This window comes from Vanellus vanellus (genome assembly GCF_965231255.1).
Source record: "Vanellus vanellus genome assembly, chromosome: 7".
Taxonomy (NCBI): domain Eukaryota; kingdom Metazoa; phylum Chordata; class Aves; order Charadriiformes; family Charadriidae; genus Vanellus; species Vanellus vanellus.
Window position 1 is genome coordinate 34704149 of NC_138912.1, and position 27356 is coordinate 34731504.

At 44.5% G+C, this 27356-nt stretch overlaps 1 protein-coding gene and 1 long non-coding RNA gene across 4 annotated transcripts; one reads left to right on the plus strand and one right to left on the minus strand.

Annotated features, from left to right (window-relative positions):
* Positions 1-5386: 5386 nt before the first annotated feature.
* Positions 5387-23374, minus strand: LOC309674638. Of its 3 annotated transcripts, XR_014269413.1 has the most exons (4): positions 21205-21511; positions 20299-20409; positions 15887-16029; positions 5387-5467 (listed from the first exon to the last, which is right to left on the minus strand). It is a non-coding gene; the product is annotated as an uncharacterized lncRNA (long non-coding RNA). The 3 variants fall into 3 exon arrangements; XR_014269414.1 differs by lacking the exons at positions 5387-5467; positions 20299-20409; positions 21205-21511 and adding exons at positions 22624-22754; positions 23342-23374 and having other exon boundaries at positions 15734-16029; XR_014269415.1 differs by lacking the exon at positions 5387-5467 and having other exon boundaries at positions 15734-16029.
* Positions 23375-23573: 199 nt separating this feature from the next.
* Positions 23574-26673, plus strand: ADO (2-aminoethanethiol dioxygenase). Its single transcript, XM_082486044.1, has one exon. It carries the CDS (start codon positions 23588-23590, stop codon positions 24317-24319), a length of 732 nt encoding a protein of 243 aa, XP_082342170.1. The 5' UTR covers positions 23574-23587; the 3' UTR covers positions 24320-26673.
* The last annotated feature ends 683 nt before the right edge of the window (positions 26674-27356 follow it).

A 27356-nucleotide genomic window follows, 5' to 3' on the forward strand; every position in this document is an offset into this window, starting at 1 on the left:
AGCTCCCTCCTGATTGCTCTACTCAAAGGCTGTGCTAGAAAGTAAAAAAACACCCTATGTGATCAGGTTATGAAACCTTGTCTCGCTGCACGTATGCAAAACAAGGCTGAACTTCCACTGCAAAGACAACCTTAGTTTAGACACCACAGTTTCTGAATGCTTGGTGACCCAAATATTTGTTAATCAGCTGTAATGTTATTAGCATACCCATACACCTATGTCTTGAATTTTGGATGCCCTGTACCATTTTAAAAGTATGGATATTTGAAAAGAAGGATGGCCCCATGCAACTAGCCTACCTCAGCCCACAGCCTCAGGCAAAATGCAGAATCTGAGACAGGCAACAAATTACTGGAGTACAGGGAGAAAAATATGGAGATACAGGAGATTTGTGTAAAAAAAGAAAGCAGACAATGGGGATCACTGCATGAAGGGGACTCTGAAATAAAGCTGTACATACCAGAATTTCTCTCTGCTGAACAACAAGAAGACACAGGGTGTGAAGGGAGTAGTGCCATGTTCTCACACAGGTAAACTGTAATAGTTTTCCATCTTAGGTTTCAAACCTATTACAGTAATATTTTCTTTACTCATATGCTGTATCATTTGGGATGATGTATATATATGATGTATGCACTTTTGAAAGAACATTTTACGTTTTAAATTTTCATGGTATAATTTCTTTTGTTTGTAGCTTTCCCAGGTTATAGATTTCCTGTCTGGCATCTTTATCTTGGTGTTTAAAACTTCAAAGTCTACTCTAAGTCCTCACTGAGCCTACTACTTACTTACACAATAACAGGGATAAACACAAGCATATTCTCTAAAAAGGGCACCCCATAGAATTCGGTCATCAAAAAACATCCAGCAAGGCAAAGGAACAATTAATTTAACAACCTACTATCTCCTGAAATCATTGTCAATACTCATCTATTTATCTAGCAATTAAACAAATGTACGAGAGTTTCCTATGCAATAACACACCGATTAAACCTTAGAAATTTCAAGCAGGGCATAGTTCTCAAATAAAAATCAGACCTTATTAAACCTCAAAGGTAGTGCCACATAAACACACAGCATCAAAAAGCCAGGAGCATGTAAGAACTTGGTCTCAGTTTTAGTCAAAATTCCGCAATTCCTTTTCAATTGCTTCAGTTGCAAAACTTTTAGAAGCACAGAGAACTGTCCTTTGAGAGCTAATGAGTAAAAGGACATGGCTCTCCTTCTTACACCATCACATAGTAGGGAGGCCTTTATACCCTGCTAAATGTAAAATATTTTAGAAAAACAAAACCAGGAAACAAACTGGGATTTGGTCAAGAGTTCATGCTGGCTGAATCACTGTGGTGTGGAAACCACCAGCTCTAAAGATGGAAAGTCCGGAGCCATTCATTCCCTCAAAGAAAGAAAAAAAAAAAAAAAAAAAAGAAAAAGAGAGAAAAAAAGCATCAAAGACCCATTTGGCTTGCTGGTAAGCTCCCCCAACATCCGAAACACAGGAAAGGCTACCTATGGATAAGTGCCTTGACCTTTTTCCTTCTCATCTCTCTCTGAACACGGCCAGCAATTTGACCTGCATCATCGCTTTTCATATTGGGAGCAGTGAGAATTGTTTAAATGTCACTCCATGACTCAACATGCAGAAATGCTGTAGGGTCATGGCACTGCTTCTTCCCTCCACATCCTGCACCTACTGCCCTCTTCAGCCTTTCCCCTGGAAAAAAAAAAAAATCTACATACTTTACAGATTGAACATGGCCAGTTTCTAAGCAGAGGTTCATTCAGACTTCTCCGGATGGCCTGTTGTTATCTGAGAGCATCCAAGGAAATATTGCTCAGAAGCAATTAAGGCCAACTGTTCTTGGACAAAGACATATCTTGGACAAAGACAATCAGCGTATTTAGCGAGGCAACACAGTCACTTTGAAAGAGGCCTGGAAAATCCTAACATTGTTAAAATTTATCTTCATAACCACTGACAAGATCTAGTAAAGACATTCGTGTTCTGCTCATGCATTTCATCATCTTTCATAAGCCAAAATCTCATTAGTAAATCATTTTAGCAACTTTCAAAAGCCAAACTGTTGTCTACACCCATTGCTTGTAGCAAGGATAACAGTTCTTGACAAGAACCTATTGTCCATACATTTTTTGTTTTCCTTGTTTTCAAAGTACTGGCATACATCAACATGCTATACTTGGGTACTAACACATCTGTCTCAGCTAATCATCATGTTATTTGACATAATCCTGTCACTAAAGCCAAGAATCCTATTCAGCTTTCTGATAACATTCAGACTCACCTGATCGCTGTGTCTGCAGCAGCCTTCTTGGCTGTGCTGGATGGGTCGACCAAGAGCTGCAGCAAGAAAGGAATAGAACTGCACCGCAGAACAAGAGGAGGGCTAGTCCAGGAGCTAAACGTCATGAGCTCAGGAAACCCAAGATCAGTTCTGCAACATATTCCCTTACACAGATTATCTATGGCATTTATCCTCTATGTGCTTCCACTCTGTAAAACAGTACTTTTATATAACAGGCTTTGTGAGAATACATATAGTATGAAGTGGCACACTGACAGGGAATGTGGAAATACCTCTCAATCTATTATAACTCCCCATTACCAACCAGTCATTTTTAACACTCAAAACCGAGTGATTCCAGAGAATGTTACAGTGGAAGTGACTCACGAAAGGCTGAAGAATCAACCCTGTTTCCCGAACTGAATTCAGTTTTGTGAGTGTTAAGTTTAAAAGGGTTCGTTTACCACAGTGATTCCATTTGGAAAGCAGTCTTTGAAAATTATAAGCAGTTTTCTACAGAGCAAACCGTGAGCTAGCAGCAACATTATTTCATAGCACCGGTCACAACAACCAACAAGGCTTTTCAACACAGCAGAGCATGTTTCAGGACGTCTTGAGAAAAAGATCTATAAAAACTGTGCATCAAAAACCCAGGACTCTTGTGCATTAGTTTTGCACACTTCTTAAAGGAGCTGGTCTTACAAAGTGCTTCTAGACCCATCAAAATTTCACGGGCAATACGTCAAGAGGGAATCCATCCTGAAATACTAAATTACAGCAACCTTAAGACAGGCAAAAACTTTCCTGAGGAGAAGCCAGACACTGCAAAGGCTTAGCTAACTTCACTGTCACCTTGCATACGTCTAAGAGGCATTTTTGTCCCTTCTGGAGTGAACTTACTCACTGGATAATATTGTTCCATTGAACAAAACCATCCCACAATCCTCCTTCTAACACGTATGTTAAGGGGACTGCATGTTTTTTATTTTTTTAGACATGTCCACACAGCCTTGCATGAATCATTCTCCCTTTCTCTTCCCTGGAGAGCTTACCCTGCACTACAGCTCCTGGTGACCTCTTCAGGTGCTGTGCTCCTTTGGGCTTTCACTGCTCTCTGCTCCACGTGCTGCCAGCATCTGTATTGTGAATTAGTGTGTGCCGAGTACTCCCTCCGCCCAGTCCCATGCCACCACTCCCACCCTAGAGTTTGGCAGGGTGCACCTACATTAGTGTTCGCCTTTGGAGCAGCGGTGTGCTTTTGAGGCCAGCCCCTCCATCGCCCTGCTTACCACCGTGCTTTGCTGTGCATCACGGAGCAGTCCCCCAGCGCGCAGACGGGATTCCTTTCAGATGAAACTCAGCTGGAAGAGGTCCCCTGGCAGCACAGGCAAAGCACACGAGCTGCACGCAGCCCAGGGGACCTCACTACAGCCACAGCTCTCCAAGTCCACTCCTAGTTGCTGCTATACTTGCTCGTGGAGAAATCACCTTGGAGTATCAGACATTCATTCTCCTTCAGGAAAATTTAACAAACCCTTTCTACACTGTACAACCACCCAAAACTCACATTTCTCCCCTCCAACACCTCAAAAAAGCAGCTTGATGTCTGTCTCTTCAGATATTTACCCAACCAGCACCTCCAGTGGATCATAATATTGGGACTGTTACCATTTTGGACTAGTCTTTGTTAAAACTGTCTGTCATCATTTAGGTCCTTGCTCATCTGCCAGTATTCTGTCACTCACCTCTTCCCTTTCACCTATTTCTACTCTTCCCTTCTTTCTTCCAGCCACTCTTGGTCTGTTTAATGATTTTAATTACGAATAAAGTTTGAGCTTATCACTAACACCAAATTCACCTGAAATAACTCCTTCATCTTCTGTGATTTCTTTGATTTTCTGTGACTGAATTTCTAGGCAACTTCTACCAGCGCAATCTGGAACTTCACGATATCTATAAAGAAACAACTTCCTCTTATTTCTCAGTTAGCTGCAGCATGGTCTTTTTCTTTGTAGGCCAACCCAGGACCCGCAGAACTGAATGGAAGGACCTCAGCTGACTGCAATAGACAGTCCCCTAAATGCGCTCAATGAAGTAATTCAAACAACTGATACTATTTATGTTAAATTTCATGACTGTATGACATTCAGAGATAACCATGTATGTTCTGTGTCTTTTGCAAATACATTTTCCTATTATACAATCTGAAAAAATACTCGTTTTGTTCTAGTGTAATTGTAAGAACCAAATTTATATACAAGACCTTTAGAAAACAGAGACCCACCTCTAAATGCAAAGAACAAACATTTGCATTACCTATTTATATTAAAATATGCAGAAATTTCCAAAGTATTCAGCCAACTTATAAATTTTTATAACTTCTTCAAATTGTTAACATTTTTTTAACACACAGCATTATTTCAGCTTTGTGGAAGGCTCAATAACAATCTTTCTGGTCTGGAAAAAAGGAAAGAACATTATAATAAGGAATGCAGAATAAATAAAAACAAAACAGTACAAGCCGTACATCCACGCATACAAAGACAACTTTCATGGTGAGCTATAAGCAATTATAATAACACAATGTGCTGCATGTTGATTTCACCAGTGAAAAGAATTTCTCCAGTTATTGAAGACTTTCCTGGCAGAATTTCAGAAAAAAAAATTCTGACATTCTCCCAAGCTGACTTCTGTGCAATGCAAGTCATGCACATTTTAAACACCGATGAATAATACTGCCTTTCTTCTGCGAACTGTTAACAGCTGTAGAAACTATTATAGCCTGCTTAAAATCATGTCTCTGTAGTCAATACTCTCCAGACACTTAGCAATACTAAAGCTATTCCTGGGGCTAAACTAGAATTGCTATGTGAGTACAAAGTTTGATTTATGTTGAAATGAAACAACAAACATCTGAACTTTCCTCTTTTAAATAGCCATTCATATAAACACGAGTATCAGCTGCATAACGAGAAAGTGATGTACCGAATTTACAGAAATTAGACAAAGGAGGACCACCCACAGTTACCTTCAAGAAGAAAAGGTTTGTCAGAGGGTGAAAGATTGCTGGTGAAGACACTTTGTACAATCGTGGCTGCGCTAATGTCCTCATGGTGAGGCTGGGGTTTATGACAGTGATGTTTCATGAATCCAATTTTTCAAGTCTTCTGAAAGACACAAAATTGATTAGCAGCCCAGTACCGTATCTTGGCGATGCTCATCATCAGCTGCTCTCAGACTGATCACAGGCGCAGTGGACTGCCTAATAACATGGGCCAGATGCACCCAAGAGAAAGTCAAGTCCTCTGCATGCTAACGTTTTTCTTTCACATCCCCAAGCACAGGTGAGAACAGGAGAACTGCTCAGTTGGGGTTCCTCTGACATTTTTGAAACAATGATTGTGAAGAGAGAGGAAAATATGCAGGTGGAAAAAGAGGAAACCTTAAAATACATATAAAATTTCAGATATGTTCTAGTGATTCATGTACATTACTAAGATGTGCTGAAAATACAGTTTTGATTCCTCACTACAGCAAACTGCCACCGAAGTTCCTTTATTTTTTTTATACATCTTCACCTTTCAAGAGATGAAAACACGTAACTAACACATAAGATTTGTGGAGGGTTTGTGATCTCTGACAAAGATGGCAATTAATCTGACCAGTAACAATAATAAAGTGAGGGTTAAGCTAACTTGAAGACAGACACTATTCCTCCAGAAGAGTACCATAAATTGATCAGGAAGACTTTAACAGCCTAAAATTAATGTTCTAACTTCTTCTAGATTAATTTTGAATCTTTAGCTGTTAAAGCATCTAGAAAGGTAAAAGATAAGTTAATTGTTCAGCTCATTACTAGTTTTTCTTCTGTCAGTAAATTACCTTTTTTTAAGCATCACATTTGCACCTTCTAATCAGAGCTCTCTAGGGAAGTTTCAGTGCACACCAGTATTTCCTCATGTTGCACATGTATGCCTCCACCTTCTCCTGCAGACATGCAAGCACCAGAATAGCCTGTCTGCCCTTCAGCTGCCCCAGATTTCATCAAGCAGAGCTCTCCATGCACAGTCCCAGTGCTTGGCTTGGGAAAATGCTACCAGGTCGTGCCTCTGGCAAAGTCAGCGTTGCTTTCTGAGAAGCTGCTGTTGCTAGTTCCACCAGCTAACCTTCATTCTGGGGACAGTCTTTACTTAAAATGCACGTGACTGGTGCAGCTGCCCAAGGACAGAACTCACTCTCACTAAAACCTGCACGGCCCACCACTGCTGTAACAGGACTGTGCAAGACTGAGGCAAAACAAAGCTTGAAATTCCAAATGCAGACCTACCACACAGCAGAACTGCTGTAATTCTCTCTATTTTCAGGTTAAATTCAAGTTCTTGTGCCAGGCTTGAGACCACTGTTATTCTGGGGAAAACTCCTTTTGACTTTGCTCAAGACCCTAGTTGGCATTTACATAGTCCTATCCCGGGCTGCTCCCAACCCCTCTGCTTTTCCTCCTCCCTACTCACTCTCTCGCTCCCTCTACTTTCCTTATTCCCTTTGTTCTTTCTTCTCTGTGCTTTGAGCCTCATCCCATGCTGCCCTCTGGGCTAAGATCTCGCTCCCTGGGAGGGCTTTGGATGTCATAGCTCCATAAATCTGGGATAACACTCAGATTCAATGGGAGTAAGGCTGACCTGTATCATTGGGTCTCTCTTGCCAAGTATCCTCTGTCCTTCCTTCTGCCTCTTTGAACAATCTCATCCTGTCTTTATTTAGCATCTGTAACTTTGCTCCCTTCTTCTCCTTAGCTGTTGGCCTACATTTCATATTTGCTAATTTTGCCGTACTTAGACTGAGAGCTCCTACAGACAGAATACAAAGTTGTTGGATTTTTCCTTCCTTTGTCTATAAAATGGTGTGCCAGTTAAATGTTTTCCCATAACAATGGAATGAGATGATCTCTTTACAACACTAAAGCATATGGAAGGAGAAGGTGTGCATGTAAGGGGGAAGAGGACCCACTATTTTCTTAAATTTTAATAGGTACCCCAGAAATAACTGACCATATACAATGCAAAAAGATATTGTTTAGAAAAAAAAGCATTAATAAAGGCACCGAGGTTACTAGTAGCCATTGTATCCTTTGGTCTGGGAATTTCAGCTGGGCTCTGATTCTTAATTCAGCACAGTCACAAGGCAACGCTGCAATTACAGTCCTCTGGGGACTGCAAATGAAAAAAGAGTTAAGTTCAAATCAACCAATTTCCAAGGTCACGCATTTGAAATCAGGGCAGCAGGGAACCAAACAGCCTTGCAAAACTTACAAAATAAGTACATATCACGCAACTAGGAAATTCTCACATGTATTCTCTTAACACCAACTTGATTTGCTAAACTCAATGGTGAATAGTTCCCTTGAACAGAGTAAGAAAAATCAGGCTGTGGGTTACAAAGGCAGATAATTTACAATGGGAGGCTGACCGTGGACCACATGGAAATGGAAGTGGCTTGGACTGCAGACAAGCTTAGGGAGAGGGTGAAGCAATGGCTATTTTGAGAATCCCTACTGGGCACAAACCAGCATCCTGCTACGGAGTGCTAATAACATACATGAAATGCACTAATAGCTGTAACATGGGCAGAAAAAGCCAAATAACCTTTCAATATAAAAAAAAAAAAAACCAACAACAAAAAAAAACCAAAACAAACTAGATTTCAAGTGATTCCATCCATCACAAAAGAGAAATGAAACAGGAAAATCTCCAGCATGTAAACACACTGTAAATGTGAGGACAGAGCTTCCCAGCAATGGGGTCAGGAAGATCTGATCCTTGCTGCTAATTCTGGAATGAGAAATCTTTTAGACAGATCACCTCCTTACCTACCTATGTGCAGAAAAGTCACTGATAACTGAATAACTCTTAAGGACTCTTCTGTGCTGCTTTTCCATTACAATAATTACACATTGGCTGCTCAGAACTGAATGGTATCTGGTATTGTTATCCTAACTCCTGTAACTATCTATCCAGAGATTTACACTGTGCCTCTCATAGTGGGGAGGGGCTATGAATATGAACACACGGGGCAAACAATACCTTCAACACTTCCCATTTTGGCTGGTATTGCTGCGTTAGCGCAGTCCACAGGCAGGTGCTGTCATTTCTGACAAGCCTGTTGGGTAACAGTGACAGGAATCTGTCAGATGCTGCCCACACGCAGGTCGTGTCCTGCACGGCATACCGACCTCCTCCAAGGAAGTTTCATTTTTAAATTCTACTGAACATGTTACAAATACCAGCTGGCAACGTGCAGTGTATCACAGAGAAAGGGAAAGGCGTTAACGGTCAAGACGAAACAATAGGGAAATACCCTCTGAGGGCAGCAGTGGGCTTGCTGGAGCATGTGTTGTGCTTGGTCAAAGAAACAGGTTGGATCTTTGTGACAGAGGGACGCTAGGTCCATCAAACAAGGTAACGGGTAAAGGCGCCTCTGCGCTTCCTGTGCAATTCCCTGACCCCTCGGCTGCTGGAAGATTAGTGCTGTCATAAAGACAACTTTAAAGCAGCCTCAGGCTTTGCCAAGAATAAACAAGCGCCTTTACCCTCACAAGATTGTATTCATACCATGCACGACTCCTTTTTCCCCCAGAAAAAAGCCCTGTGCCAATGCATAAGAAGATGCATGTCGAAGACCTTTGACATTGCCTTAATACAAACACACAGCCTGCCATCTGTTCTTCCCTTGGACAAGGAAATTCCGAGGGACCTACTTACTCCTGCTTCCTGCCTTCTTCACACCACTTGTGGTGCGAAGCTGATGGCGATGAACAACCAGTTACACTTCCAAGGCAGGCAATGAAACACCAGAGGCTCTCAACTAGGAGCAAAGCCTTTGCACACCTAGCCATGACAGCTCAGAGAGCTTCTGCTCCTGTGCAAGAAGTTATCAGACCCACAGCAGAGCTTTAAACTTTAAGCTAAGTTACTGGACTACCCACCAGAGCCTGCGAGACAAACACCTACACTCCCTCTCCCCACCCAGCTGCGAGCAAGCTCTCCACTGCTGGGGAGGGGATCGACCGGATAGGTGGGCAATGCCTTCAGCGACACAAATAGATTTGCGAGAGCTCTTCTGCAGCACACCAGCAGCTTGGGTTCAGTACGTTATACAATGAAATAATTCCAGTATTGTCTCTTCAACAAAAAGTAAAAAGTCTCTGAAATGATGATTTTTGCTTTTGGAAATTATATTAAGACCAGTGCAGAAACTGGTAGCAAAGAAGTGATTCATGAACACCAACAAAGTGATTCACCAGCCCCTCGCTAGGAAGTGATATCATCACACTACATCTCCATGAGAATGGCAGAAGAGAAGCATTGTTTCACAGGACAGGAGAGCGCTGTATTCTCCAAAAGTACTAAATCTGCAGGTGTGTATGACAAACAAGAGGGGGCAAATTGTCTAAATTGCAAGCTCTGGGTATATTGTACAATCACTCTACAGCCCAACCAGATTCTTCTCTACCTGATCCATCACTCCTCGCTCCATCCCTCCAGCCACAAACAGTAAAATCCTTTCTTGCTCCCTGCTTAGCAGCCATACATTGAGTGGGCTCCTGCATTCTCTTACCTCAGTCCCACACTCCCTCCGACCCACAAAATTGCCTCTGCTCTCAATTTTGCCAGAGATCTATACCCCTTACCAGTATGCCTGCTCCACCCCTTTGCCCTGCCCAGCATGGCTACCCCGGTGCTCCAGTGCTTGTCAGGTCAAAAGGCACAGGGCTGCTGCACATCCAGGAACCCCAAAGCTCTTCCCATCCCTGTGCTACACTGATTCTCACCTTGTGGCTCACACCAAGGAGAAGCTGAACGTACGTGTGGAGCTGCTGGGGAGGCAGAAAGTGAGGGAGTTGTAGGTTTCAACATGTATGCCACATGTTGCCTTCAAGGGTGACATGCTGGACAGCAGTTTTTTTCCGTTCTTAAAACTGTACCTCCTGTTGGACATGACCATGCTCTCTGCAGTTATTCTGGGAGGTATCAGCTTGTCCACACCTCCAAAGCCCTAAGCATGCTGCACTCCGCCATGCCTTGCCATTAACGATCTGCCCCTTGCAAAGCAGGCAGCAGTAGGCTTGCGGCTACATAACTACCCAACTGACAATGACAAGCTGACACTGCACAGATTAAGAGGATTTTTCTTTCCTTCTCCTCAGCCTGCCCTGTGTGCCAAGAGGTCAAAGTACTACCTCTCCAGTTCACCCCATAGTGATGCTTCTCCCTCACCTACAACTCTCCTCTAAGAAAACCTACACTTATATCACCTAACATCAGCAGCCCTAAGCATCTGAAAGACAACAAAACCAGTGCTGCTTTCCTCCCCAGCTTGCTGCCCAGCTGTGCCAAAGATGAAGGACACTTTGAATCCAAGGAACTGCCAAAGAGAGTGGCGAATTTTTCAATCACTCAATTTCTCCAAAACTCCTTTAACTCTTTGCAGGAAGACCTGGCGGCCCTGCTGCTATGGGGACCTGCTGGCACACAGCACACCAGAGGCTACTGCCAAATCAAGGCTTTAGGAGCAATAACAGAGCAGCAGGCACATCCAAGCAGCACTGGAGAAGTCATCTGCAAGGAAGAACAAGTCCCATGCCATGTAACATGAAAGCAAGTTGTATTTATTTTGCTATCACTCCTAAACCCCCAGGGACTGGCCTTTTAACACAACTCTCGTCCTTCAATCTAGTAACCTCAGTATCCTGGAGACTGGTGCTGTAGACACATAGACAGGGTTTACAGCTGAGCAGCTCTGGGATTTCTGATGTATCCAGCCAGTCTTGCTGCCAGCCAGAGCGACGCAGGACTCCTCATGCAACCCATCTGCTTCATTGGGTTCACCTAGAAAGCAGAGTGGAAGGAAAACTGTTCTATCTATTCCAGCAGTGCCCGCAGGCACGGGTGCAGCGACAGAGAGTTCCTGTCCCAGAGAGCCCGCATCTAAAATGACAAACAGGCAAAGGGAGGAGACACCCACAAACAGGAAACTTGATTGCATGATTTTTCTGTGTGGTAGGGCCCAAGAGAGACCATGTTCTTGATACAGTTTCAGTGTTCCTGTATATTAGACAAGATCATAGGGGAACTCAATCAGCAACAGAAAATGGAAATGCCCCTTCCTTTGGCCAAACACACAAAAAAAGCACTGGGCCTGACTTTCCACTGGTGACACTTATTTAACATCCATGTAACCCAAGCAATTTTCCCAGTTACTCCTCATATACTGAAATAAGAAAAAAAAAAATCTAATTTTCCATTTGGCTTAGGGAAAAAGATACTGCTTTTGAAGTAAACAAGCATAAGTAACCCGTTAGCAAGCATTTTAAAGAACATTTCACAGTGTGGTGAACATACTCCCTCATTATTTCTATGATCTAGATAAGCAGCAACTATTGTACTCATCACTTCAAAAATTATCAAGTATCATCAGTTAATGAGTCCTGCATTACAGTGTTTCCATCCAGAGCCTCCTTGTTGCGCATACACGCCACTTCGTTAAAGTCATGGAGGCATACTGCAGACAGAGCAGATTGGAATAGATTACAGATACCCGTTTTATCTCAATTACCCAGAAAAGTGATTGGTTCAGTTCTTCTGTGTAGTATAAAACCTCACGTACCACAGGAACAGAAGCTTAAAGGCCATATAGTACTTTCACTTCATGTGTGCATCTTCCAGTGATGTCAACTAGATGCAAGGTTCTGATTTTCAGCCAGTACAAATTTCGTCAGGAAGTATTTTCAGACATACCCCATCAGTTCTGGGCTCACATTTTTGTCCCAACAAAACTGGATGTCTCTCCATACCATTCACACTCGTACTGTCACTTTTATATGACAGAAGTAAATTTACTTTACCTGCATAAATGAAATTTACTTTGTCAAATTCTGGAGGCTCTTTGAAAGATAAAAGCATTTTTAAATCTTGGCCTCAGGAAAAACATTCTCTGCTTTCAAGAATTTGAATGACCACATTTCTAGGGATAAGGACAGCTAATCGCTTGTGGTGAGATTACCACAGCTTAAGAATTTAACAACATGAAGACGGTTTAAGCCAACAGGTATCATTTCATCACAGGGTGTGAGAGCAGAGTTCCTGAAGCACAACTGAGGAGTGACAGTGTGTTAAGCTACAGCAACGTGACTGCTTGTAATTATCTTTTTTATATTCTGAGAGCTAAACTATCCTTGTTCCGAGGCATGGGTCAAAACATTGCAAGAAATGCAGGGCGCAGAGCAGAAGAAAGGCTATTTTCAACTTGTTAGGCTTCCCGCAAAGTTTTCACATAGATTTAACCGATTTTATCATTTTGGTTACATCAGAACACCTTTATATCTAAACAACCAACTTCTTGTTATCAAACCCTTTTTTAAAAATTCTATTTATATGCCACCCCCTTGAAGTAAAATAGCTCAGATTCACACATAAAGATTGAGATGAGATAATGGAAATAAAAGATAATGAATCAACTGGGTTTGTACACAAAATAAGCGTCTGTAATTACAAAGCAGCCAATGTGCTGACTCTGCCTGGAGTGACATTACAGACTGGCCCCTTGGATCCCAGGACTTAAAATCACTTTTGCTCTCTCTGTCATGGGTCAAGTACAGCTCAGCCAAACCGGGAGATTTGTGCCAAGCAGTTTGTATTTCCAACAATTAAATATTGAATTTGCCTTTTATAAGTCACTTAGGAGTCATGCTTGCACAATTATTTTCATACACAGCTACTTTATTTCAGTCCTAAATACAAGAAGTTATTAACAGTTGGCCAGATTCTGCTCTCATTTGCCCTAGTGCAAAACCACGTCATTTCCACGTGGATCAGTGGAGCCCAAGTTTCACACCGCACATGGGAGAGCAGAATTCCTTAGAGACAACTCACATTGCCAGTGAGCTGCTGTGCCTGAGGCACACGTGGCCCAGAGGTTTCTGTTCTGCTGCACACACTGCCTCCTCTGCTCACCGTCCTTCTAACTCCTCTGCAGTCCCACCATATCACAGGCCTTTATTTTAAATGGACCTTGTTGCGCAGACAGTCCAGAGCAAGTTACTTACTCCCCTTAATTCACTGGATTTACAAGAAGCATGCCAGCTGAGTAACACTGAGCAAAAGACAAAATTGTTTCTACAGTGTATTTACACACAATAAAATGAACCAATCAAGCAAACAAACTGTACACAACATGCCCTATTATTAACTGAAATCAGAAGAAAATCTCTTCAGTACTTCCAGTGCTTATAAATGCATGCTTTTTAAGCAAGTAACCCAGAGCTTCCAGCAATTACTTAGTGCTCAAAGCTTTGAGTCACACTCTCTCCATAGTATTTACTCCCTGGGGCTCACAGGAGGTAACAGGTAACTGGTCTCCAACCCTGTTTTTTCAGAGCCCTCCACATCCAAGGCAGATTTTGCTCCTTCTCCCTGACTGACCGATCACCTGGTTTAACTTCTCCTGGACCCTCTTCATTTGCTTTACATGTCACAGCCACTGCCACGCTCCCAGGCATGGTGCCATTCCCCATGCAAGACCTGGCCAGTGAGGGACGGGTGACTAGGTGCCGGGGGACACCAGGAACTGTGGCACGGGGAAGCAAGCACCCTGCTGCCAGTCAGGAGGCAAGGACAAACGTAAGAGCATGCACAGCAACAGTCTGAGAGAACAGAAATCTCAATCCCACTGTCCCTGCATGCCCACATCAGCTGCATTAGGAGTTATTGTTCTGGTTTTCTACAGATACAGCACTTCAAAGTTCAGAACCATTGCTTAGTGCTTTTCTTTCTGTCTGGTAATGTGATAAAGCAATTCCCAGTAATAAAAAATGTGACTGTCAGCGACCGAGATGAGGTATATCCAGAGGTACAGCTCTCGGTACGTAACACACAGAGAGTGCCAGCCAAACAAGCTCTCATTTCTGCCAGCCGGCAGTCTGACCGCAGACGGGATAGACACACCAGCCCATGCAGCAGCATCCCACGGGATCATGTGTCCTGCAGACGCAGTTTTCTGCCACCTTGCATGACCACATAAACAGCCACACAGCCCGAGAGGCAAACTCCCCCAAACAATTCCCCTTGCTTATAGGGAAAAGTAATTTATTACACAAATACAAGGTACAGTGAATCACCCCGGCTTGACTACTGACCCATGACAAAAAAAACAGTGCTAGTTTCAAAAGCCCTCTTCTTCCACCCTTCCACTGAATAATTTCATTAAGGGGAAAAACTTGACACGCCACAGCACAGTATTTCTGATGCTAATTCATGTATCTTCTTTTCCCCTACCAGAATTCACAGAAGCAGAAGATTGTCACATTTTCAAGTGGGAGATGCTAAGAACTGGGTTTCAACTCTCTGGAAAACAAGGCAAGGGGCCAGCTCCTCAGTGCGCAAACCCCCAGTGATTCAACTGAAGTGTGTGTAGACGAGGAGAGAACCAAAAGGAGAATCAGATAATCCCATTCCAACTGTGTACAGCCAAATTTGTAAACAGAGAAACTGGCCACTATTTTTGAAATGGAGTATTATCATCTCAGTAAAGCGGCAGTATGACATTCATACTGCATTCAGCATTTTAATTCTCAGAGAAAGCTAGGGTAAAAGCACATCAAATTTACAGAACAGCTCTTAACTGCTTGGAAAGGACAACTGTAAGACCGCTTGGGCAACCTTGCTTGTACCTTCTTGTGTAAGGAATCAGTGGCTGGACACTATAACATACTATTTCCCTATAATGTAGTCTACCATCAGCTTCAGATCCTTCCATTCTGCCTCAAATACCCATATGCTACATGGCATATATATGGTTTACACGTATGTTTTATTTAGCACAAAACAAGGAACAGCACTGCAGTTAGCATTCAGTTTTAACATTGCATATACACAAACAAAATATAGATGCAGATAACCTTGAGAAATCAGGTACACATATGAAAGACTTTTTTTTTAATAGTCTCCCAAATATTTCCCACCATTACTGGAATCCCTTCCAAAGCCCCCCTAGTAGCATCAGTACAAGTCCAAAAGGTCATACAAATGAGGCCCTCGCTCCCCCTGGACACCAGGAAAAGCTTGCCCCAACACTCTATAAAAGCTTTTAGTTTTAACTTAAAAGTCACAAGGACTACAGACTACCACAGAAAAACAGCAGAAGAGATCAAGGGCATCCGCAGACACTTTGTTAGGTGAAAAAAAGTAAAGTGTGCAAAGTTACTCAACTGTTTTGTGGACTTACAGGTCTGTTGGCATCCTTGTATGGTGTCATAAATTTAAGTGTATACATAAAAATACAAATACAGTAACAACCCTGCCATGAGTTCCATGTGAACAGCTCTCTGTAAGCAATGTCAAGTCCTTCTATGTGCAAGGCCTTGCCTATACAGGGCTTTCTGCAGGATTAGGACTGTAAACTATGTACATAAATGCCAGTAAAGTGTGTTTACATAATATGTAAATAGATAAAGAAAAGTACATTCACACCAACTACTGAGGAAAGAAAACAAATCATTTTTCTACTGCTAAAAGTACTGAATCACTTACCATCTGGTTTGGGAGAAAAAAAAAAGACTCAGTCCAATTCAGCTATGAAGAAAATCCTGTCTAAAAAAAGTAATCATATCCTAGATCCCCCTAAGTTCAATTTCCAATCATTTTAACATGGAGACATGAAGAGTTTTGTTTTCCTGGAGGGAAAAACAAACAAACAAACAAACAAACAGTAAGAAGGATGTGTGTCTTGTTAGGCTCTGATCCTGCAAGCTCTAAATATTTAGCTATGGGGAATAGTAGAAGCTGAGTCTCTGCATCAGTTTCTGCTGGAGTGCATCCTAATTTTCCAAGAAAAATCTGCCACATTTTTGCTACCACGCTGTGAAATGCAAAAGTAAAATCTAGATAATAAATATCTGAACCAATTTCCCCTTATAACTCTGTAACATTTAGGTTTTTTCTTCAATCATCTGATCAATCATCAATCATCACCTATGCACGCTGTAGCATAGTGCAGAAGTGTTATGTCACTGACAAGTACATTATTCTCACTGAAAAAGAGCATGTGGTCATGTGAATACTCTGGGTACTAGAGCACAACCAGCGAAAGTCGTGTTTATAGCTCTGGCAAGTATTTGTCATTTCCAGACTTGTGACTTTTCACTTTGTCCTCCAACACACCATTACAATTACTTTCTTCATTTTTAAAGAAACTAACATTTTTGTATCATCACTTCAGTCCACACCTCAAAACCTATCATACACATAGCACTGATTTTCCAAATGCCTTTGTATGTTTCTTTTAACAGCTGTTCATCCCAAAACTGTGCATTGTGGAACCAAACGGCCCTGTTCCCTCCTTGCCTCTTTCCCTGCGCATTCAAATACCAACTCACCTCTGCGTGTTGCTTCTCTGGAACATCCCCCTGACCTCTTTCACCAACATTTCATCCACACTGGCGTCTCTTCCTTTCTTCTCACTTTCCTCGACATTTTCCTCTAATAACTAATTGCCAACATTTTCTAATTGATGTTCTTCTATTTTAATACCTTTGTCTTGGAAGTAGTTCAAATCCTGGTGGATAATCACAACTCAAAGAGAGATCAATGCTGCTCTGCGGGCGGCTATAACTGTCCTGTGGGTCCTGGCATTTTTCTTCTGCTTCCCTCAGTCCACCTGCCTTGTTCAAACACTTGCATAAAACTTCCTTCCTCCTCCCAGAGCCCTCGAGTTTAACACGGACCTTTCACCTACAGGACAAAGAAGGATTCTACCAGATTTACTAATTAACCTAAACATTACAAACACTTGAAAGCACTGAAAGAAATTGCCCTGTCCCACTAAATACCTTGCCCACTACATTTTACCATTCACCTCTTTTTCTGCTGAACACTAAATCTTTCCATGAAAAAATGTATCTATTACTTATTTAAAAGAGAAAAACATTCCTTGGCTATTCCCTAAAAATTACTTATTCTTTGCTTCTTAAATTTAGCACTATTGATTAACCCTGTACAGATCTCCACTGGCATGTATTTGATCCCAAATCGTTAAGAAATGTAAACAGTTCTCTCTCTTGCTGAAAGGAGATTCTTAAAATAACGTGTTACATGTAAAACCAGAGGCAATCAGGTTACTATGGCTTCATGTGTTACTGCTTATCACCTGTGTCACGACCATACCCAGTCCTCCCTTGCGATTGTGAAAAAGAAAGGCTTAGCTTAAAGATAGTCTGTGCTGAAGCATTTCTGGCAGTGAGGGAAGGCTATGAGTGAGCACCAAGCAGGATCCAGTGACTCAACCGCACAGCAGTAAGCCTTTAAGCCACAGAAATAGGATTACTTTAGACCTTGCCAGTAAGGTCGCCTAAAAGTTGGTGTGTGATCACTACTTAGTGTAGCACAAGCAGCGGTAGACCCACACCTCACACCCTCTGGGACCTTGGTTGGTAAACTATCTACTTCCAGCTCTCAGACTCCAACAGAGCAGGATCACACCCCACCCTAGCACAGAAATGCTTATATACCGCACCCATCTCAAAGCAGGCAAAAGTAAATATGGCACTGCAGTCAGTGATAACGCACCGAGAGAGAAACATAACGCTTTCCCTGCAAGTGACCAGCTTTTCTCATCACTGCCCGATGACAAGGACTCTGCAGAGCCTTTGTGCGCTAAGCGGGCCTTTCCCCTGGGTCGTATCAACAAAACCTTCTCTTGCCATTTAAAAGCCAGCTGCTGAGGGGAGGGATGAAGGCCAAGGGAGCTGCTTCCAAACAGAGGTGACCTTGCAAGCTTTCTCCCACCCTCTGCTCTCCCACTGAGCAACCAAACAGGACCCTTGGGATTCTCTGAAAAAGTAACAGAGAGAGAAAAAAAAACAAAACAAGTGGAGTTCAGCATCAATGCAATAGAGGCCGGAGGGGCCTTATGGGTCTGGCTGCCAGTGACAGAACACAAAGGATATACAGGAAAGTGGTTTCAAAAATGGCAGAGAGGGCGATGCTCTGAGCCCAAGAAACTGCAAGGGCAGGACAGACTCCGGGGGCTCCACCTCATGCTGTCCAGGACCCTCCAGGGAGGAGACAAACCCCACATGCTCATAAAGCACCAGGACGATGGTCAAGTATGCCTTTCATTCTGTACCAGCTATCCCAGGAAACAGATTTCAACTTTCCCAACAGGTAGTGTCAGCTTTTAAGTTAATAGTAACTTATATCAATAAAATTATAAATGATTTCTATGCATTTTGCTGCTTCTGAATGCACTTATGTAAAATATCAAATTATTTTAATACAACCAGAGACAAAAATAATCAGGGAAGAAATCATAAGTAAACATACCACATCTTTAACTGCGGCTTTTCTGCTGTCAGTTAAAAGATTAAAAGTGATGGACCAAATTACAGTGTTCTGTACATTATAAGATTAACCAGTTTAATCAATGATTCCCATTTATTTCTAATTACATTCTTCATAACATAGTATCTACACGCATTCCTGATGATATTTTATGTTGAAAGTCACGCCAGTAATAAGAAAGAGTGATAATACAGCTTTTTGCAGACTCAGAATTGCACTTGCAAATTGGCCTGCAGGATTTTTTCATCTCAGTAATTATCAAAAAAAATCTTTTTTTTACCTTCCTGCCCATATCTGAGCAATCAGGATTCTGGACACTTCAACAATATTCTTGAATATATTTTTAAGTTTTAGCCATAAAGGTCATATTTTTCCCAGATTATATAATCAGATTATCTTCAGAAAACAGTAAAGATACATCAAAAACTTAGAAAAGTCAAGTAGTAACTCTTTCCACAACCATTAGGGGATTTCTCCCACTCTCTCTCTATTTTTTGTCACCGCTGCATACAACTGGCGAAAGTATCACGCAGCTCCGCAGCTGCAGTGGCTGAGTGACGCCACACAAGCAGCTCTGGCCAGAGATACCTTCCTGCAAACCACATGCCAAGAAGGGAGCACAGGAAGGGAGGGCAGTTTCTAACCATGCTGGTAAACGTCTTCTTCCTCACACCCAGGATCAGTCCTAGACAGTCAGAGAGTTCAGAAGGAATAAGGCCATGACTAACTCCCAGCACTCATCACCACAGTCTAACATGGGCGGTATCAGAGACATCAGCACAGATCTGATTTGCACCAGTGGAAAGCATGAAATCAGAGGAGCTAAACTCAGAAGACCAGAATGAGGCTCATTATCTCTGCAAATTCATGCACTGGGAGTTGCATGCTGCACAGCCTTCCCTGCTCTGAGTCACTCCAACTCCCGCTCTAGGCTGTTCAGTAGCAAACTGTCAATAAAACTCATTAATGATGTGCTTTATACAGAAATAGTGCATTTAACTGAGAGGCTACAACAAATGAAGAGTGCAGCGAGGGGTGAATTACGTGGTTAATGGAATACAGGATGTGTGTCAGTAAAGAAGTGGTAAAGGTGGGTGGGACTCAATGTTACACAGATCTGCTTGAAGTTTGGTATCTATATGAACCTAATTCCCCTTTTGATTTCAGTACAGTTATAGCTAGCACTCCTCTGTGTTTCTACCGATATATAAATTCTGATGGATAATTGATAACCAACTTTCTTTTACGTAAGCCATTACTGGAAAGCCAGCAAATATTACAGACATGTTGTTTGTCTTCTCTGGTTTTAGTCTAGTTCTCATCTGCATCATGTTTGGCTAGCATTCATATCTATCTCCTTGATTGGTGGTAGCTATAAAATAAAATTTAATATAGACCCTTGTAGAACCGGTGGCAGGAAATGCAGGCTCAAAAATGATGTTCTTCAACACAGATTCTTATTTTTTTGTCCTATGTAAACACACATCTGCAGCCTTTGGCAACATTAAAACAGAGGATGGTTTCTGTACTGCCTGTCCAAGTTCTACACCTTGTAAAATATTCTAGCATCGTGACAAAACATTTAATTACAGCTAACAACTAACCTTCTAAGCAGGCGGCTGTCATTTTCGTCCATTCAAGACTGTTGTTTTACCTGATGGTTACAGATAATTCTAACTTCTGAAACCAAATTAAGAGGATCTGGGAAGCAACCCCTAGAAGAAAGTGAAAATGAGCAAGAGATATTTCAAAAACTTGGGGGGAACTGTAATAACTAACAGGCACAAAAAAAGCGAGAGATAAAGAACTGCCGATCCCACAGGAGAGTTCAGGTAGAAATGAGAGGAGCCTAGAAGTAGGGGGATGTGGGCAGGAGAAAATAGCTGTAACACTTCTCAACACATTCTCTTTCTCTGTGTGGGGAAAAAAAACAAACACAGCAGGAGACCAAAACCGTAACCTGAACCTGACCTCACACACACTGGTTGTAGCATAAAACCAGTGGGCTGAACTTTGGTCATTGCATCACCAGCACAAAGCAATCTCAAAGCCCAGACAAGCAACTATGCCGTGATTTTTTTTTTCCTTCACGCGCACTCAATATGGCAGAGGCCAGCTAAGAATACGGCCTTTCAGAATAAAAACCACATCAATTTAATTGTCAGTTGGCTGGACAGCTTGCTTTCCTTTTGAGGTTGTTGTTGGTTTTTTTTTTTAATATTACTGCACTGAAAAATGTGGGTGTGATATAGCATTTAACTGGAATGTGAAGTGCCAAAGACATATTTTTGTCTGTATCCATCAGAAATGGGAATCAATGCAGTAGTTAAAAACATGGAGGATCATATGGTGATCAATTATGCAAAATATAAACCTTATCACCAACGGTAACATGGCACCAGGAACGCTCACACAGAGATGTTCTTAAAATCTTAATAAACACCCTTGTATACAGGATGTGTGATTCATGGTTTACAGAGTGATAAGGACCAAAGGGTCAAGTAACTCACCTAATATGACCCAGCAAGTCAAGATCAGGCTGAGATCACAACTCAGGATCCTGGTTTTCCATGCTGATCTTTCTTTACAACTGCATGTTACTCCAAGTGCACAACATCCTACCAATACCAAGCACTTCTGTTTCCACAAAACGGCTTATTTTTGTGCTGCACAGAAAAAGAACCAGTTTGTTCAAAAGTAGGCATTCTAGCAATCCCTTGCAAGTATAAAATTTAATTGCTGAGGCAGGGCACAAATGAATAGCTTAAACCAGTAGAAAGATAATTTATCATTACCGCTGATAACGATAACTGCCAAAAATTCTAGCCCACACCTTCATAATTAAACTGACTATCCCTGCGGAAGGGGACTGAATGGAAGAGTGCACTGAACATGGAGCCCTCCACATCCCTTGGCTTCTTACAAAATGCCAGTTGCCAATCTACGCAGGAGTGGTGAGACTGTCAGTGCCCTCAGCCGTTCACGACAATACGGAAAGGCTCAGAGGCCATTAAAGACTCTACCTCTCAAGACATCTGCCCCCTCATCCTAAGCATCCTGCCAGGCATAGAAACGCTCACCTGATCTTCATCCCATGCTCCCAACACTGGCACTGAAGAGAGAAACGACTTTAAACATGACTTTAAACTTTAGTGTTAACATGAAACAGATGAAGGTTGCAATGCTTTGTAGCTTCAGGTAACTTCAGCTTCTGCTCAAAAGCAGAAACTCAAATGAAGATCCTTCTCTATGAAGAGGAAGCAATAATGCCATGACCTAAATTTGCATTCTATGCACCAAACTTATTTATAGAAGGAGGGAAATAAGTTTGGGAAGAGAGATTCAAGTCACTGATCTTTGTTTACAGTATTTCATTCTCTGCTGGGCCATCATGTGCCCGCAACATCTGTATTTCTGATTCATGTATAGTATTTCTGATTCATGTACAATATGTAAGAATACTAGAAGGCTACATGTACCTTACTTAAGTTTAATGCATAGCTTAAGATTCGAGTTTGCCTTCAGTTGAGAAAAACACACTGTTTTACTCTGGGTTTAAGTGACATTTTTTAACTTGGTAGGCTGCAGCCACTGGAGTCCAATTTGATCGAGTATTATCATTCAGCTGTTTTTCAAACTCCTAACCAGTGGGGCCTAGACCTACCATGCTGAACAGCTGCTTAAATAATTGAGCTCAAGGTGGCATGAGCCTGTATATTTTTGTGATCAGAGCCTAACTGTGTTTAACTAATCCCAGCACTAATAGGTTAATTTCTGACTTCAAAACCACAATATTTCCTAGGCATGATCTGCTAGTGCAGTGATGCATATTTAAAAGAAGGTAACAGGATCATTGGCACAGCTATATAAATGAAATAAAACGTTGCACATAACGCCCTGGCAGAATAAATGCTGTGCCCTTTTCATACATCAGCCTGAAACCACGATGCGCAGTCTCCACCGGGCTGGAGCTGAGCCGAGAGATTATCCATCCTTTCTGTCACACGTGGATTCTCCAAGGATCAGCGTCTGGAACTCCATGTGCTCGTCCGATGCTCATCTGTGGTTAAGGATAACGACTTCAGATACAATCACACCGAGAACCGACGATAAGGAGACTCATCAAGGACACCGCACGCTGTACAGCAAGACCTCGACCCAATGCTTCAATGGCAGAGGCAGTCTCAGAAACCAAGTTAAATCTGGTAACTTTGACAAAGTGGCTTAGCTGTAACAAGCACTTAGTGATCAAACCCAAACTCTTTATGTAGTCCACTACACATCCATGAGGCTGTACGTGCGCTACCGTGCTCAGTTTTACATGGCTAAACCACCAGCCAAGTAAAAATTCCCTCCTGCACCTTCTCCTCACACACACACACCCCCCACACACACCCCCAGCAGAAAACACGGGACCGTTCTGTGTGATCGAGGATCCCCCGTCCCCGCACGCAGGGCGCTGCGCAGACCCCTGTGGCGGGCGAGACCCCTGCCCGCCAGCACCGGCACCGGGGTCCCGCCGCCGCCCCTCAGCGCCCCGCGGCGGGGGACCGGGGCTGTAGCGGGCCCTTCCCGGGGCAGCGGCCCTCTCCCTCACGCATCGTCTCGACCCCCTCAGCTCCAAGATGGCGGCCGGCGGCCACTCACCTCCGCCGGCCCTGCTGGGAGCCGTAGTCCGCCTCCTCCCCCCGCCGCCACTGCCGCCACCGGCCCCAACGGGGCCCTGCGGAGAGGCGGGGGCTGAGTGGCGGCGGGCAGGACTACGATCCCCGTGGTGCACGGCGGGGCGGGCGCGCCTGCGCGGCGGGGGCAGGGGGAGGAGGCGGAAGCAGCTGCCGGGGACCGCCTGCCGCGGCCGGGCGCGGCGGGGCCGGGCCGGGCCGGGAGGCCGCCATGCCCCGGGACAACATGGCCTCCCTGATCCAGCGGGTGGCGCGGCAGGCGCGGATCACCTTCCGCAGCCCGGCGGGGCCGGCCTTCGGGGAGAACCTGCACCGGCTGCAGCAGCTGCTGGACGAGGTGCGCGCCGAGGACTTGCACTTGACGCCGCGGGGGCCGTCGGCGGCGGCGGGCGGGGGGCTGCCGTGGTCCGGCGTGGTGCCGCCCGTGAGCTACATGCACATCTGCGAGACGGAGAGCTTCAGCATGGGGGTGTTTCTGCTGCGGAGCGGCGCCTGCATCCCGCTGCACGACCACCCGGGCATGAACGGCATGCTGAAGGTGCTCTACGGCACGCTGCGCATCGCCTGCATGGACACGCTGCCCCCCGCCGCCGCCGCCGCCCCGCCGCCCCCCGCCGCCGCCGGCGGGCCCTGCCACCGCGCCCTGTTCCGCTCCCGCCAGCAGTACACGCCGGCCTCCCCGCCGTGCCTGCTCTCGCCCCACACCGACAACCTCCACCAGATCGACGCCGTGGACGGGCCCGCCGCCTTCCTCGACATCCTGGCGCCGCCCTACGACCCCCAGCACGGCCGGGACTGCCACTACTACCGCCTGCTGGAAGGGCCGCCGGCCGGCGCCGAGCCGCCCGGGCTGCCGCGGGAGGTCTGGCTGATGGAGACGCCGCAGGCCTCCGACTTCTGGTGCGGGGGGGAGCCCTATCCCGGGCCACGCGTCTGCCTCTGAGGCGGCGGCGGCCCGGGCCCGGCGGCGGCCGTTGGGACCGTTGGGGCGGTTGGCAGGAGCCCGCCGCCCGCCCCCCCCTCCCCCGCCCGCCCGGCCTTCTACCCGGGCCCGCCTCACAGACCGGCCCGCTCCGGCACCCGGGCTGAGCTTTGCCCCGTGGCCCGGGCCGGGCCGGCGAGTGGTGGCCGGGGCTCCTCGAGAGTCAAAGAGGCCGCCTTCTTCCCACAGGCTGTGTGAGCGGGTGGGGGGGAGGGGGCAATGAAGCTGCAGTGCGCTTATTTCTCTTTGGGCTGATGTGGAGGAGTTGAACTTGAGCGCCCTGTGTACATAGTTTGGGGGGCTGCGCGTCTGCGAGGGGGCATCGGGCTCCGGCAGGGAGAGCGAAGGCAATAAGAGTTGTCGCCGGGGCACCCCGACGTGTCCCAGCGGGGCTCCCACCGGCACCACGGCAGTGTGCCCACCCAGCCCGGGCAGGGGACCCGTCTGGCCGCAGCCCTTGAGGGACTCCGCGAGAGCTGTATGCCCTGCTAGCAAAAAACAAACCCAGAACAACTCCTGAGCCGGGACGTGCTCCTGCAGAAAACGCCAGCGATTCCCCAGGGCTGGAGTTAAGGGAATTCCCACTCTGAAGGGATGCTGTCGGGTTCAGAGTTACTTTTTAACAGTTCTTTAAAGCGTTGCGTGCAAGATCTCGCTATTGCAACTGAGAATTACAGAGTACGTCTATGCATATTTCCTTCAGCTAGGAGAAGGAGACTAGTCAGCTGCTAATTAACCTCGCTTGGAGCCTCTCCCGCAGCAGTGGCGGGGGGGAGCGGAAACTGCGGGCATCTTACAAGAAAAACCAACTATCCACTGTTGCGTCGTGGAAGCTATTCTAGAAACATGACATATTTGCAAACACTCTTATCTACAGCAGCGCGCATCACCTAGGTACAGCTAAGGTTTGACCCAATGTCTTCTCTTTAAAGTGTGGTCTGTGTTTTTATATGGACAAGTGAACGCTTTGGGCTTTTGAAGCCTTGCGGTTTCCCTCTTTATACTATTTATAAAGACTACTTTTTCATAAGGCTTTTAAATAAACATAGTGTAGAAGAGACACCGTGAATTTCGCCTTGCTATGATGGAAGTGGTCTGGAGATGCAGTTTGTCCGCGGCAGGGGATGCACTCTTTCTAACAAGGGAGAAGCTTTTCCTCTTGGTGAAATATGCCGTCTGTACTGCAGGGACTGGTCTCATGCCCATTCATCCTACCGCACTCTTTCGTACCACAAACCCAGGCCAGGGCAGCTTTGGCCCTCCTGGTCACCGTGTGGGAATTTGAATAAGAAAACATGACTTACCAACCTCCTAAGTGATGTACCAGCCTGCTCCAGAAATTGTTCCAAAACTGGCTTTAATTTTTCTTTTTGTATTTATAAAAGCAGACTTGTTTTTCCTGTACAGTGGCTTGTATGTGTGAATTTTTATATGATTCTGATACGGCATTGCTCTTTTTTTTTTTTTTTTTGGCCTGCGAAAGAACGAATGTAAAATACAGTCAGCATTATGCATGCACAGATTAATTCTTTTGCAAGGAAAAATTGGTGGAAATTATTTTAGGAGATTTCCATTTATTCTTACAGCACTTTAAAGCGTCTGATATGTCTACAGCTGGCTTACCTGTTTTTCCTGGAATTCCCCTGCAGCTTAGCATTAGTTAATGTACAACAATTCTCTATCGAACGTAGTCATTAACGATAACGCAATGCCTCCCTGTGTTACAGCCTGTTTCTAACTCTCTCCGATGCTAATGAAGACCATCATCCTTTTTCAGAAGTCTACAAAGAAGATAGCATGCAAACAGCTGTACTGGAAAAACAAACTGCGCCAGAGAGCATTTTTTATCTCATCTGCTCTATCCTCCCCTTAGGTCTTTCTGCTTTGTTTTTATTTTTTTTTCTCTCCATGTGTAAAACCTAGTCGAGATGTTTAATGGGAGAGGACTTCAATGCATCTTTCTGGAGAGGACAGCATGGTCCCTTACACTGTAGAGCCCTGTTAACAACCGTGGCAAAACCTTTTTTCTTTTCTTTTCTTTTTTTCTTTTTTAATAAAGGTGTTAGCATCAAAGTATTAAAGCTGGGAAAAATAGCAAACAAAACCAGAGATGCATTAAAGAAAAGCCTCTTTGTGTAACTTCTTGCTTACTCAGTAACTGAAACTTACTTCATATGTTCTGGATATCTGTAAGCAGGAGGTTTAAGTCTGTAATGCCGTTCCTTCTCTCTGCAGTCTGGTTATTGTGTTTTCACAACAGCAAAATTACTGTTATTGCTGAATTATAGAATAAATACAGGCTATCTCACCACTGACCAGTCCATACTTTCCTTCACAAGTACAACAGTCTTGAACCAAGTACAGTACAGAGCACAAGTTTCTTTTCCCTAACAGTCCAAACGGTGCAACTGGCCTTTCTTTGAGAGGCGGTGCGTAACACCGGGTTCTTGGCCCAAATCTTCCACCTGTGCCCTGCAGACAAATCCGGGCACATGCGGTATTACCACTTTTAAAGCTGGCTGTTACTGTAAGGCAAAGGCATGGGTTTAGGACTGCTCATACTATTACACTAAGGTTCTCTTGTAGCTACCTGCTAGTCATCCACGGTTTCCTTAATTCAGCTCGTTTACAATTTCTGTGTTTTATCTCATTTTGCTTTTGACTGAGGTTTTAATCTTGTAGTATGGCTGCAGACAGTAGTTTGGAGAGTGTGAGCAGAGCCTCAGATTGCACACCTGGGTAGCTGAGATCCCAGTTTTGCTCACGATGCTCTGGCTGCGATGGAGCTGTGGTCATCCGAGGCCGTGGCGGTACCTCCGGGAGCCCAGCGAGCTGAGAGCACTGCATCCCTGTCCACCTCTCTGTACTGCAGCCCACTGAGGGGGCCACGGCTCCTGTGGGGTTGCACTCCAGTGTGACATTCCTCCGGCAGCAGGCCTTGGTCTCTTTTGGCGGCCAGGAGAACGCGGAATCAGCTGGCAAAGCTGCAACCCGCCAA

What these genes read in the sequence shown, in the direction of transcription:
- ADO (XM_082486044.1), top strand. Translation starts at nt 23,588, where the DNA reads ATGCCCCGGGACAACATGGCCTCCCTGATCCAGCGGGTGGCGCGGCAG.